This window comes from Chenopodium album, chromosome 21 (assembly GCF_948465745.1).
Source record: "Chenopodium album chromosome 21, dcCheAlbu1.1, whole genome shotgun sequence".
NCBI lineage: Eukaryota > Viridiplantae > Streptophyta > Magnoliopsida > Caryophyllales > Amaranthaceae > Chenopodium > Chenopodium album.
Window position 1 is genome coordinate 13141275 of NC_137854.1, and position 15817 is coordinate 13157091.

The following is a 15817-nucleotide window of genomic DNA, read 5'->3' on the forward strand; positions in this document are numbered from 1 at the left end:
TTTTGCTACTTGTACAATTCTTCCATTCTGTATCATGTGTTTTAATATCCAAATTTAAGTGAACGAAAAGAACTTTCAAGCAATTTTACCAAAGAATGTTAATTAAATTTAAAAAAAATTACCTCATGTCACATTTTGAAACACTTCTTTATATACTACATTTTGAGTAGTATTATGTCTTACCTTCCTTATCACATATTAAATTTTTCAGCCCACTTTTTTTTGTAACCCTTGATATTGCAACATATATTTAGATAGTATTGTGGAGTATAAAATAATATTGGAAGTTTGAAAAGATTTTATACTACCTTTTCACATTATTTCTGTTTTGTGAATGATATGGTTGATATAATTACTATGTATATATTTATTATGTAAAGAATAATAATCAATACCAAATCTATATTCCACAAAGATTCCAAGTGCTGCAACAATAAGAGGAGCCAACTTGATAGCAAAAGAGATGTGCAAAAGTAGTTGACCTTAATCTGATATACGACCACCAAAACAAAATCTATGTGATTATGTGTAGAAAAACCAATGGAACAATGTAAGAATCATTGTTGGTCATGAGGAGGTGGAAATAGAGTGCGACACATGGAGAAGATTGGCATATTTGGTTACTGCCAGTAGTGGAAGGCGGTAGTGTATGCGATTGACACCAATGATGGAGGCGGCTTTCGCGGTTGCTAGTATCGGTGGGAGGCGCAAGGTTACATAAAGATTCTAATAAAAAAACTTTGAGAAAAGGAAAAAAAAAAATCTATATGTGTGTGTTTGCGGAAGCATAAAAAGTTTGTGTATATCCCGCCGGTGGGTTTAATTTTGCAACCCACCGGCAGGGTGAGAATTTTTATATATGATCCCAAGATCTCACCTAAGCTGTGATACCATGTCAGATTTCGGGAAAACTCCTTAATCAGAGTGATTTCCATTGATCAATATTTATAGGGTTACAATGAGAAACCTAATCATATTAGGTAACTATAAGATATGTACAGATATAAAGATAATCTTATACAAAATATATCCTAAACCTAAGATGAGAATATTCTATGGATATTCTCTATCATAGATGTTTAATCTTTGAGATTCTAGAATCATGGTGAAGTGCTCTGTATTGAAGTACTGAACTATTCATTTTCGTGTGTTTAAACATTAAATAATATATAATAATAATAATATATAAGAATATAATAAGGAAATAATTATATATTATATATAATAATAATAAAAATATAATATAATAATTTAGGAATTAATGAAATTGGCGGGAAAAGAAGAAATGACGTTGTGCCAAGTGTCATGGAAGGATTCGCTTTTAGTATAGGTTAATAGATAGATTACATGCGGACTCTTGTCTTGTGAGACAGGAGATTTTAAATTAAAGCTTCATAAGCATTCCATGTACATACTACTGAAAAAATTAAACCAATTAACAAAATCATGATATGGAATTGGATTTGCTATGTTCTGCAAAACATGACATCTACTGTATCAACATTTGATCCATTGACATTTTAACAAACTGCTGCGAGTATCTGAAAATATGTACATTTCTCAGACAGAGCGCGGGTGTCTTGTGGTTGTGGTCTGGACTGTTTTTTTTGGAAGCTATCAGTAATTTGCTGAATTCTGTGTTTTTTTTATGCCAACAGCCAAAAGTTTTTGTGGGTTCTGGTATTGAGAAGATAACCTGCATTTTGGCTCTTCTTCTGAACTCCAACACAGGTACATAAGCTGTTTTCTATCAGAAACTCTGCTGTGTCTACTACCTTTGATCCTCCTAGTAATTGGCCTCCATTTTTCCTAGCTCTGTTATATAACCAAGATATAATTCCATAAAACAACTTCAGTTTAAGAACAAGAAGTATTTTATGAACATTTTACATTTAATATGCGAAAATTAATAAGGAGTTTTAAATGGAATCTATTAATACTACCATATTAGAAAACGTACCAAATGCTTATTTACAATCGTATTAGTTGTATATACTAGTATCTGATCATAGAAAAACTTACCCTAAGAACATATTGGGAAGATTTCGACGTTGTCCAACAATAAGAAGCTCAATCTCTAACAACTTGCTCTGAGATAAAATAGTGGTAGCCTTGTCCATGCATCCTTGCTCCACCTTCTCAACTCGAACTTTCATTTTAGGGTAGGCTGTCTCGCATGCCTTCTTCATGACATTTAAAAAGTCTTCTTCCTTCCCACCTCCATGGCCGTCACTAACCCAACCACCTCCAAAAATGCCGCCTCCACCACCTCCAAAAATACCACTAATGCCACTATTACCAAGTATGCCACCAGCAACACCGCCACCCAAATTACCCCTGCCACCACCTTTTGTAGGATCATTTGAGGTCGCATTAGAGAGTTCAAGCTGATGTTTTCGGAAGAAGGTGCTCAAATGTGAGCCAAACGTACCCTTCCTAGGACAAGGGCTCATTACATGTATTAAAATCAATTCGTCCTTCTCAATTATTGCATGGCCAAGGGCATATTGTAGGGAAGCTGTTGCAATAGAACAGGATTCACAAAATGTTTTTGTTAGAAAATTCAGTTCTAATTGACATTTTAGACACTTTTCATTACAATTTCACACTCGTCTATATTAATCACACAGATTGCAGGACTTTCGTTACTTGTCTCAAAATATCATCTTTTTTTAAGGAAAAATTCTAAAAGACAGTTAAAGATATTTATTGAAACTTAGACATTGGAAAAAATGATACAAGTAGAAAAAAACTAAGGAAATAGATGTCTAACACTAACTATTTTTCAGAAAACTATTTCAATTTGATCAAATTTTACCCTGGATCTAGCTTTAATTTCCAATTGATGGTAATATTATTGACATTTTGTGATTGGCTGACAAAATAAGGGTAGTTAATCTAGTTTTAGCTTTAAGATGTGTCAATTAATTAAGTTTTTAATCTAGTTTTAGCTTAAACATTCATAAGATACGTACTTCAATTTGATCAAATTTTACCCTAAATCCGGCTTTAATTTTCTATTGGTGGTAATATTATTGACATTTTGTGATTGGCTGACAAAATAAGGGTAATCAATCTAGTTTTAGCTTTAAGATGCATCAATTAATTAAGTTTTTAATCTAGCTTTAGCTTAAACATTCATAAGATGTGTACTTCAATTTGATAAAATTTTACCCTGAATCCGGCTTTAATTTCCAATTGATGGTATATTATTGACATTTTGTGATTGGTTGACAAAATAAGGGTAGATAATCTAGTTTTAGCTTCAAGATGCGTCAATTAATCAAGTTTATAACTTAGTTTTAGCTTAAAAATTCATAAGATACGTACTCATCACGTGGTCTTCATCATAAGTATGCATGGTTCTTACATGAACAAACCAATATACTACGTACAAACTACAAAAATGTTTTCAACAAGTAAATTTTTAAAACTTGTACAATCATTTGAAAAAGGGATATGGCCTGGATATGCATGCTACTAACCTGCTGACTCTCTAGTAGGGTCTGCAACTACCATAACTCGTCGACCATCGCCGTTCCTAGTACCGGCAGGGTCTTCCATCCCGACCATCGACGTGAAACAATGTATTCCACCACCAGCCCCAGTGCCCCTACCAATAGTTATTGTTGTTTTGGTTCTTCATGAAGATTATATAAAAGTATTGAGTTGATTAGAGGGGCTAAAAGATGTAATTTTTTTTTCCTTATCTCCCTTGCATGAAATTAGAGCAAAGAATGCATTTGCCTTTTTGGAATTTCTTTACCCAACCCCTATTTTCCTCAGTTTTCTCTTTTAATTCCATGCATTTGTTTTGCTAAATTAGGAGATTATCATATTTAAATTATTTTTATGTATTGAAATTGAATGGACTGTGGCAATGACAACTTGGTGGGCATACCCATAAAAGGGGAGCAACATTGCAACAAATAAATTCAACCGTTAATTTTTTTTGGTGTAGTGATAATTAAATTACCTAGTTCTATAGCTCTATTGTTGCTTCTTTAATTTGAGTTCTTGTGAATAGAATAAATTTGCATCTGATATATACTACTACCTCCATTTAGAAATAATTTCCAAAAGAGTAATCGATGAAACTTTGATGGAACAAGATAGATAAATACTTAGTACCTAGATAATATTTTCTTTGTATGTTTATATATTTAAGAAGGAACAAACATATCTTTTTGTCAAACTTAGAAGTATATCCACACGGACACACCATATATCTTAAAAATGCTTTTATAACTTTTGAGTTGAGTGTCCATGTTGTGTTACAATTTTTATCGAGTCCTGTTTTCAAGTATTCTTACGTAATCAACTATATTTTACCATTAATAATCCTCTTACTTCATTGATCTGTTTAAGTTTTGTGCATGAAAATTTTAAATGGTAAATATGTATTGAGGGGGAGCTGAAGAAGAAGTAAGAAGTAATCAAGTGCTTCGTGATCTATCAATTGACACTTTGGAGAAAAAATAATATATTTTTATAAGTTCTGTTAGAGCTTTTGCAGCGGAAATGTGACTTCTACTAGATAATATGAAACCGATACCTCACAAAGATAAATAATATTTGGGATAGACAAATAACCACTATGAAGAAAATAATAATTGTAAGAAAATAAAACTTTTCTAAACTTTTAATGTGAATTACAATGAATGAATTACTTAATAACTGCATTACAACCTAAACAATTTATAAGGTCTTACATGCTCTAAATAGATTCTATTACTAAAGAAAACAACGAAACATTTGCTTTCATCCTACCATTCTGCATGCCATCATTTTCTCTCCTCTTAAATTAATCCTTCTTAAATTAGCCATAATTAATTTAGGAATTAATTATGTTCACATATATTCCCACAATTCTCCACCTCGTTCATAATTTGAAAAACATTCAAATTTTGGACGAACAAATTGCGTAATATGTATCCGGTTGCACCATTTTTACGATGACTGCCTACGTACCCTTAACCGGGATCAAACCAATCGTAGTTCCATTTATTTCTCCATGTAATGTCTAACATGGGACAATGTTAAGCAATTCCAAACAGTATTGGAACTTGCTTCTTGACACAACTTTGGTTAACATGTCTGCAGGGTTCTCATTTGTCTGCACCTTCATAAGAGAAATACTACCTTCCTCTATGATATCCCGTACAAAATGATACCTGACATCTATATGTTTGGTACGAGCATGATGAACCTGGTTCTTGGCCAAGTGAATAGCACTTTGGCTGTCACAATTTAGATTCACATTATCTAGCTTTAACCCCAAATCATCTAGAAGTCCCCGCAACCACAATGCTTCCTTAACTCCTTCTGCCATAGCCATATACTCGGCTTATGTCGTAGATAGAGCCACCGTAGCTTGTAACATTGATCGCCAACTAACTGGAGCACCATGTATTTTAAACACATAACCAGTAGTAGATCGTCTTCTATCTAGATCACCAGCATAATCTGAGTCAACAAAGCCACTTATTTGACATGTATCTCCACCAAAGCATAAACCTGTGTCAATGGTACCTTTTAAATACCGTAATATCCATTTCACTGCTTCCCAATGTGCTTTACCTGAGTTCGCCATGAACCTACTAACAACACTGACTGCTTGTGAAAGATCTGGACGTGTACACACCATGGCGTACATCAAACTACCAACTGCACTAGCATAAGGTACATTATCCATGTATGCCTTATCTTCCGCTGTAGTAGGAGATTGTTTACCAGAGAGCCTAAAATGTGGAGCCAATGGAGTCACCACTGACTTAGCACCTTTCATTCCAAACCTTTCTATAACCCGCTCAATGTAGCCTTTTTGGCTCAAGAACAATTTCCGGCTTGATCTCTCTCTTCTAATCTCCATACCCAGTATTTTATTTGCAGCGCCCAAGTCTTTAGTCTTGAACTCTTCACCGAGTTGAGTTTTTAACCTATTTATCTCCACCTTGCTTTTTGAAGCAATAAGCATGTCGTCTACATACAATAGGAGATAAATATAATCACCTCCATTAAGTTTGCAAATGTATACACAAAAATCGTAAATACTTCTAGAAAATCCTTGTTTTAACATAAAAGAATCGAATCGCTTGTACCATTGTCGAGGAGATTGCTTTAATCCATAAAGTGATTTCCTCAAGCGACATACCTGATTCTCTTTACCCTCAACCTTAAATCCCTCAGGTTGATACATATAAATTTCCTCATCCAAGTCACCGTGTAAGAAGGCTGTCTTCACATCGAGTTGTTCCAGCTCAAGATCTCCATGAGCTACAAGACTCAGTAGCACCCGAATAGAAATATGCTTTACCACTGGAGAAAATATCTCATTGTAATCAACACCTTCTTTATGTGCAAATCCCTTGGCCACTAACCTAGCCTTATACCTTATTCTATCTAACTTGGAAGGATCCTCTTTTCTTTTATACACCCACTTACAACCTATAGCAGTCTTTCCCACGGGCAATGGGACTACTTCCCATGTCTTGTTTTTATGAAGAGATTGCATCTCTTCTTCCATAGCAACCAACCAACTATTGCTATCCTTGTCTTTGACAGCTTGTTTGAAGGTGACCGGCTCATCATCCTCCACTGAGAGTGCATATTCTACCAAGTTTACCTGCCCGCACTACTAAAATTCGGTCAAATTGCGACCGCCTCAAACGGTCGCAAAAATAGAAAAAACGGTCGCAAAAAAAAATTGCGACCGTCAACGGTCGTAACATGGTGGTCGTTATTCTCGTGGTCGCAAAAAAACAAAATTACGACCGTTTGACGGTCGCAGATTTTTTGCGACCGTTTTTACTATTTTCAACGACCGTTGTGAAAACGGTCGCAAATATTAATAATTGCGACCGCTTTATGAAACGGTCGCAAATCTTGAAATTAGTGACCGTCATAAGCGGTCGCTAAAAGTTTTAAAAAAAACAAAAAAAAAGAAAAAGACCCATCACCCACCCACCCTTAACCCAGATCCACCGAAACTAGATCCCATCCAAACCACCGTCATTGCCCACCCTAAACAACCACTAGCCGCCGCCCGCTACCCACCATCACCTTCGCCCACCTGCAACCACCAATACCCACCACCACCCACCCACCCTTAACCCAAGAAAACATACATTTATCAAAACAAAATTAACCCAGAAATTTAACCAAAAATCAAACCAAAAATCGAAAAAAAAGCAACATAAATTAAGCCAAAACAATTTAACCCACAAATAAAATGCACAAAAATTAAACCAAAAAAGGAACAAAAATTAAATTAAAAATGAACAAAAAAAGTCGAACACAAATCAAACCCACAAACACTAAGCAAAATTTGAACAAAAATTCAACTTACAAAAATAAAACCTACAAAAAACCCACAAAAATTCGAACAATCACACAATTTCGACAAAAATCGAACTACTATTCAAACAAAATCAACAAAAATTCGAACCAAAACTCAAACAAAAATACAAACAAAAATCGAACCAAAACTCAAACAAAAACACGAACAAAAATCGGAAAAAAAATCGAACAATCATGGAAATTAGAGAACAAAATCAAACAACAAAATTTGAAAATAAACAAAAATATAATAAAAATTTAGAGAAGAAACACATACCTTTCACAAAACTTCTTCCTCTTTAGGTTTATATGGTCAAATTCGACCATAACAACTCCAGATCTGGAATTTTTATGGTCGAATTTGACCATTAATACCAAACTTTGACGAAAATACAACACCACAATTTTTTGGTTGAAAAAGATAGAATGAAGAAGAAACAGAGAGTAAAAATCCTAAGGAAATAGTAGAACTAGAATAGAGAAGAAAATGATGGAAAGGGAGAAAGGAAAAAGAAGAGAGATTAAGGAGAGAGGAGGAGCAGATCAGGGAAGAGAGGAAAGAGAATGAGAGGGAGAAAGGAAAAAAAAGAGAGAGAAAGGAGTGAGGAGATATGGAGCGGCAGTTTGGGCTAGGGTTAGTTTAGTACTCCTTTTATAGGATTTTTAGAGAAAAAAATATTAACCCTGTTGCGACCGCCTTAAACGGTCGCAAAAGGCGGTCGCAAATGGTCGCAAATTGCGACCGTTCCTAAAACGGTCGTAATCGTCACAATTTGCGACCGTTTTTTGCGGTCGCAATTGATTTGTTTTTATTTAGAATTATTTTTAACATGTATTTTATTTTTAAATACGTTTGCGACCGTTAAATAGCCTAAAAACGGTCGCAAATCTGCGACCGCCTTAAAAACGGTCGCAAATCTGCGACCGCCTTATAAACGGTCGCAAATATTATATTTTGCGACCGTTTTAATGACGGTCGTAAAAAAACGGTCGCAATTTGACCGAATTTTAGTAGTGCCGTAATGTCTCAGAGGTTCGTCTGACCCAAACTTCTGAACTAATTTATAATTTCTCTTTGGCTTAGTGGATGCCAAAGAATCCTGCTGCTGCTGTTGTAGTACATGTGCATTTTCTTGCTGAATCTCCTCATGATCCAGATCATCCTCCTCGTCATCTTGAGAAACACCAGGATGCTCCACCTAAACATGACTAGAATCTTGTTGGTTTCTAGATTCTATCTCCACCACTTGAGTATTTGTATTCATACTGACATCACCATCATTAGGCACCATAGCTTTCGATAAAGCTACCATAGATCTATCATCAAAGGTCACATCCCTGCTAATTACAAATTTAGAATCTTCTACACTCCAAAGACGATAGCCTTGAACCCCTTTTGGATACCCCAAAAAGATTGCTTTCTTGGCTCTTTCATCAAGCTTATTATTCTTAACATGATAATAAGCCGTGCACCCAAAGAATCTAAGTCTCGTGTAATCTGCATTTTCCCCTGACCACACCCTATAAGGCGTGTCACCATCTAAATAAGAATGTGGGGATCGATTTACTATATAACAAGCTGTAGCAACCGACTCCGCCCACCATTCTTTGCCTAATCCAGAATTAGAGCGCATACACCTTGCCTTCTCAAGTAGTGTACGATTCAGTCTTTCCGCGACTCCGTTCTGTTGTGGTGTGTCTCTGACCGTCCAGTGTCTCACAATGCCTTCCTAATCACAAAACTCCTTGAAAGCTCCTTCTGTGTATTCGGTACCATTATTAAACCTACAGTTTTTAGCTTTCGACCTGTTCTGTTCTCAACCATTGCTCTCCATCGCTTGAAAATGTCGAATACCTCATTCTTATGCTTAAGAAAATAAATCCAAGAATATCTAGAATGATCATCAACAAATGTAACAAAATACTTGGAACCACCTTTGGAAGCAACTTTAGACGGACCCCAAATATCCGTATGCATATAGTCTAACAATCCTCTGCTCTTGTGCTTGCTTGTAGAGAACTTCACCCTGTGTGCTTTTCCATACACACAATGCTCACAAAATTCCATTTGTGGCTTCTTCATGTTCTTCAACAAACCTTGTCCACTAAGCAATGATAGACCCTTTTCCGACATATGCCCAAGGCGTATGTGCCATATCCTCGTGCATTCTGTTTGGTCTTTACTTCCACTAATTCCAACGGCTAAATCACCTGTTACAGTTGTCCCCAAAAGAGGATATAGATTACCGTGACGAATTCCCTTCATCACTACCAAGGAACCACGAACAACTTTTAAAACTCCATTCTCCAAGACTATTTTGCAACCATTTTTCTCTAATAACCCAAGAGAAATAAGGTTCTTCCGCAAATCTGGGATATGTCTCACATCCTTCAAGGTTATTATTGTTCCATCATGCATCTTGACTCGTATAGTACCTAACCCAATAGTCTTACAAGCATGATCGTTTTCCATCAAAACAGTACCACCATCCAAACTCTGGTAAGTTGTAAACCACTTCCTGTTTGGGCACATATGGTGTGATGCACTTGAATCAAGCATCCATTTACCGGATATCTCATTGCATTGTTCTGAAACTGAGTAACAATAATCATCCTCGTCATTTGAGACAAAACTAGCTTCTTGTTTTTCATGTTGTTTTCCTTTGGAGTTGTCGTTGTTGTTCTTCTTGAATATTACCTTCTTATTTGGGCAATTAGCTTTAAAATGACCAAGCTCACCACATTTGAAACATGGCCTTTCCGCAAGAGGTCTAGATTTTGATCTAAACTTTCCTCCCTTGCCTCGCCCTCTTTCATTAGTCCTTCCTCTGTTTGCAAACAATCCCCGAGCTTGTTCGTTGTGTTCTCTTCCATTACTAGACATCATTCCGCTTGTAGCAACCTTTCGAAGGTCATCTGCCAAAAGCGATGTTCTAGTCTCATCCATGGTTAGAGTATCCCCCACAAGCATCAATGTTTGAACCAGATTTTCATAGGATTTCGGTAATGAAAGCAATAACATGAGTGCTTGGTCTTCCTCATCTACCTTCACATCAATATCCTTCAAGTCTGATATAATCCTATCAAACTTATCAATATACTCCCGGATTGAAGTGCCTTCTTCCATCTTGCATGTATACAATTTGGATTTTAAGTAGATCCTATTTGTTAGAGTTTTCGTCATGAAATTAGTCTCTAACTTTGTCCACACGCCAGCAGTTGTTGCTTCTTCATTTACCAAGAACGCAACGTCCCTCTCAAGGCATAAGATTATAGCCGCTCGTGCTTCAAGATCTAATTCTTTCCAATCCTCATCCTTCATGTCCCCGGGTTTTTGTTCTTTTCCCGCCAATGCCTTATGCAACTTTTGTGATACAAGCAAATTTTTCATTTGCATCCTCCAATAGGAAAAATCATTTTTACCATTGAATTTTTCAATTTCATATTTTCCAACTTTAACCGTTCCACTAGTAGATGCCATTATAATTAATTTCAAAATCAAAAATTGTACCACTTAAGATTTTGACGGCGGCTCTGATACCAATTGTTAGAGCTTTTGCAGCGGAAATGTGACTTCTACTAGATAATATGAAACCGATACCTCACAAAGATAAATAATATTTTGGGATAGACAAATAACCACTATGAAGAAAATAAACTTTTCTAAACTTTTAATGTGAATTACAATGAATGAATTACTTAATAACTGCATTACAACCTAAACAATTTATAAGGTCTTACATGCTCTAAATAGATTCTATTACTAAAGAAAACAACGAAACATTTGCTTTCATCCTACCATTCTACATGCCATCATTTTCTCTCCTCTTAAATTAATCCTTCTTAAATTAGCCATAATTAATTTAGGAATTAATTATGTCCACATATATTCCCACAAGTTCCAAATTGAAAAATAAAGAACATTAAGGAACTCAAGGGAATAATGATGAACGAAAAATAACATATATTTCCAATAATTATATAATAATATAAATATCCACAAAAATAACATAAATTTGAAAATAACATGTCATTTTCATTTCAACAAAGAAAATTTTTGGTGCACACGAAAGCACCTTTTTAAAGACCAAGAAATGAAAGAGTAACAGATTAAATGGGATTATGTCCAATTATAAAAAAAGAAAGGTGATGTCCCAGGGAAAGGTTCTATAATTGATCATGCTATTTTTATATACCTTCTATTATTGTCTTTGATTTCACAAGTCCATTGTAATTCCATCCAAAAATCATGTGAAAATAAGAGGAGTAGTCGCTTTTCATTTAATCTATATTATAAGAACATATGTTTTAATTATATATTACAAGATCATTTTATTTAATTACATGATTATTATACAGTAGCTTATTAGGAGTACCGAGTAACATAAAAATCAGGTACTACTCGTACTAGCTAGAAGTTAAAAAGGAGGTACGTATCCTTTATTCCATTAAAACAAGGAATACTTTCAGCTGAACCCATATTCAAACATCATAGATCAGATATCGTATTTATGGCTTTCCCTCCCTAAAATCGCCTTAGCTGCCCCCATATATTTATTTATGAACGTACTTACATGTATCAAAGTTTGATGCACTCGGTTCGTCATTCGTCATATTTGTAGTCGCACCAAATCTATATCTATATTATTATTAAAACTCCAAGACAAGGAGTGTTATTTTGCCATTTGTTCTTTCTTTTTTGTCATTTTGCCACATCACTTTAAATTTTTGCCACATCACTTTTGCTATTGTAGTTAAATTTGCTTGATTTAATATACACTTTAAAATAATGATCAATTGAATTATTGATTACAACTTTAAAGAAAGAGAAGATGTTACTTGCAAACCAATAAACTAGCCATTATTAGTAATTAGTTTTGTCATAATTGAAAAGTTGAATAATTAAAATGTTTTTAAATTGCTTTGACTCATTTAATTTGTAAAATATGTATTCAATATATTTATCCCTATATATTAACTTATCCAAGGAAATGATACATTAAACATTCTAAACCTATTGGAGAAACATTTTATTACTGGCCTATATATGATTTTCTTTATATATAATTCACTCAAAAGTTAGTACGTGTAAAATTCTTCATTATTCACTATTTATGCTCGGTAGTTGAATATTGGTTTGATGATTCATTTGTGCATCCAATTTGAAAATGATATTACATCTTTTTTTTTAAAAAAAATGATATAGTGCATGTAATTATTTGTCATGTAATTGAAATATAAAGAAGAGAAACAAGCCCGGGGCATTGCCCGGTCACCAACTATTTCATAATTAATTTTCAATCCTAAACTTAGCTAATTTCATTTACGTGGCGCCATCTATATTGAATGTCTATAGGAAACCTTGTTACAGAAAGCAAAATCTAAGCTAATCGCGTATCTTTCTTAAAAAATAAAGATAGAAAAACCTAAGACGAGTAAACTTTTGTCTCAATATGGTGATCCATTATTATGATAAACAATACATGTAGATACAATTAGTATTGTATTAATTATGCTAACAAAAATGCATTAAATGGGGCCGACGGTAATTCTGGTGGATTTCATTTGATATATACTAACCCATCACGGGTTTAGTGGATCAATAATTTTTATGTCTATAGTTGATATAGTAACTACATGTGAGATGTGTGTGAAGATGAATTATGACTAACATTATTTAGCAATATAGCATATTAAGAAATAATTCTATTGCCTATACATGCTAAAAATGATTTATTTCATCTATACATACCATTAAGATTTTTATTATAGATATATTTCTCATACTAGGAAATTCCACTTTCAATCTCATTTTAATTAATATTTCATGCATTTTGGTCAAGAATAATTCAATTGTTGAGAATAATTATTTTTGATTGATCGAGTATTTTTAATAAACTTCAACTCTTTTGATTGTCTTAAATTAATCTCTCTTTTGATCTTTAAAAGGTTTTCTTTCTTTTCCTCAAAAGGTTCAATTCCTTCAATTCAATTCATGTATGTGTTTAGCATGAAAATACCACTTTTAGTTCAGCAGATTTCCATGCACATAGAAAATCTCTAATTATAATTTATAAAATATATAATGTAGTTGCTTTAGCATTGGCCGGATGGCCAGCAAGTTTATTCCATACCCTAACAATATTATATATTAACCATTAAACTTTTTCACACTAAATTTCCAGACATGGAGGAAACCTTTTATTTTACTACAACATATAATCTTAGTACCAAGTTAACAAGAAAAGTAAAGAGATAGATTATGGAAACTACCAAGAAAAAGGTTAGAAATATGAAATATATATAATCTATATCAGAAGATACGATATTTGATATCTATATATAGTGTTGAATATTATACAGTAGTGTCCAAATTAAAGCATGACTAAGTCACTAACATAACAATTGTCCTTGACTAAGTGACTAATTGAGTATTATGATGTTTTAATATTATACCGAAGTGTAAAATTAAATTGTCAATGGACAAATGTTATTGTCATTCATGACGAGTAATTATTGACGTTAACCTCCTCCTAACAGAACAAAAAAAGGTTAGTTTTTGGGTCGGAAGTAGAATGAATAAATGTAGTCATTCAAACCATTATAACAAACCACAACTCAGAGCGTTGAGTGAGCTGAGTAAGTGACGTTATAGTACTTGTAACTTCATTTAATTCTCTCATCTGTCTCCCATTCATTGCCTTTCCCATTTCCTTTAAATCTCACTTCATTCTTTCCCCTTTCTTTGCAATTCAACTCACAAACAACAACAAAAAAATGACCCCAAATTTACCCGACTTCTTAAGATCAGTGAAGCTCAAATACGTAAAACTCGGTTACCAATACTTAGTTAATCACTTCATTACTCTCTTGCTTATTCCATTCATGGTTAGCACCTTACTACATCTTCTCGAACACGGCCCGTGTGAGATCAAACAACTATTCTCTTCTTTCCAATACCTTAACTCGTTACAAATTATATCTTCTTTGTTGCTTATTGTGTTTGTGTCCACCTTGTACTACACGTCCCGCCCACGGGCCGTGTACTTAGTAGACTACGCTTGTTTTAAACCACCGGCTATGCTTAGGGTTCCATTTTCGGCTTTTATGGAACATTCCAAACACATTGTAAAAGACCAAAAGAGTGTAGACTTCCAAATGAGGATTCTAGAACGTTCCGGGTTAGGGGAAGAGACGTGTTTGCCTGCCCCTATTCATTACATCCCGCCTTTGCCAAGTATGGCTGCAGCTCGCGAGGAAGCTGAAGACGTTATCTTCAGCTGCCTCGACAAGCTGTTTACCAGTACCGGAGTTAAGGCAAAGGATATCGATATTTTGATTGTTAATTGTAGTTTGTTTTCACCTACACCGTCTTTGTCTGCAATGGTTGTGAACAAGTATAAGTTACGAAGTAATATTAAGAGCTTTAATTTATCAGGGATGGGTTGTAGTGCAGGGCTAATCTCAGTAGACTTAGCCAAGGATCTTTTACAAGTTCATCCTAACTCAAATGCTGTTATTATAAGCACGGAAATTTTAGTCCCGAATTTTTATTGTGGGAAAGAAAGAGCAATGCTCCTCCCAAACTGTCTGTTTCGAATGGGAGGAGCGGCTATTCTTCTTTCTAACAAGACGGCGTACAGAAGGCGGGCTAAGTACCGCCTTCTGCACGTAGTCAGAACACACAAAGGAGCCGACGACAAGGCTTACAAGTGTGTGTTTCAAAAAGAAGATGATTGTGGAATAGTTGGGACTGCACTTTCAAAAGATCTTATGACTATAGCAGGCGAAGCGCTAAAATCAAACATTACTACTTTAGGTCCGTTAGTCCTACCAACTTCCGAGCAACTTCTTTTTCTACTCTCTTTAATCGGGAGGAAGCTCGTGAACTCGAAATGGAAGCCTTATATACCCGACTTCAAGCAGGCGTTTGAGCATTTTTGTATTCACGCGGGTGGTAGGGCGGTTATTGATGAACTCCAGAAGAACCTTCAGTTGTCAGGTGAGCATGTAGAGCCATCTAGGATGGCTCTACATAGGTTTGGGAATACTTCGTCGTCGTCTTTGTGGTACGAGTTGGCCTACATTGAGGCCAAAGGGAGGATGAAGAAGGGTGATAGAGTTTGGCAAATTGGGTTTGGAAGTGGGTTTAAGTGTAATAGTGCTACTTGGAAGTGTTTAAAAGGTGTTACTTCTGTTAACAAAGATAGTCCTTGGGTTGATTGTATTGATAAGTATCCTCTTCATATTCCCGAAGTTGTCAAGTTTAATTAATCCCTTAATTAATTATTAATTAGTGTAGTTTGTTTGTAATGGATGGGTTTTTAAGGGTGTGATTTGTAATATATTTGTAGTATTTGATATTCAAGAAATAAATATGATCTATTCTATTGTGTTTTGAATGAAATTGAAGGGATTGATGATTTGATGAATATACTGCATTTTGTTGGGTGTTGCTATTGGTGGTGCAGTAGTTGTC

The 15817-nt window shown here is 34.8% G+C and overlaps 1 protein-coding gene and 1 pseudogene across 1 annotated transcript; one reads left to right on the forward strand and one right to left on the reverse strand.

The window, feature by feature from the left end:
- Positions 1 to 1646: 1646 nt before the first annotated feature.
- LOC145600439 (uncharacterized) lies at positions 1647 to 3573 on the reverse strand. The gene is made up of 3 exons (XM_081656336.1): positions 3486 to 3573; positions 2023 to 2518; positions 1647 to 1815 (listed from the first exon to the last, which is right to left on the reverse strand). Exons 1-3 carry the CDS (start codon positions 3571 to 3573, stop codon positions 1647 to 1649), a joined length of 753 nt encoding a protein of 250 aa, XP_081512462.1.
- Positions 3574 to 14115: 10542 nt separating this feature from the next.
- Positions 14116 to 15612, forward strand: LOC145600440 (3-ketoacyl-CoA synthase 5 pseudogene; annotated as a pseudogene).
- The last annotated feature ends 205 nt before the right edge of the window (positions 15613 to 15817 follow it).

Excerpts from the sequence above, each read along its gene's own strand:
- LOC145600439 (XM_081656336.1), bottom strand. The coding sequence starts at position 3,573 with ATGGTCGGGATGGAAGACCCTGCCGGTACTAGGAACGGCGATGGTCGA. Across the intron at positions 2,519-3,485 it reads CCCTACTAGAGAGTCAGCAG|CTTCCCTACAATATGCCCTT; the intron begins GTTAGTAGCATG and ends CTATTGCAACAG. Across the intron at positions 1,816-2,022 it reads CTTCCCAATATGTTCTTAGG|AGCTAGGAAAAATGGAGGCC; the intron begins GTAAGTTTTTCT and ends GTTATATAACAG.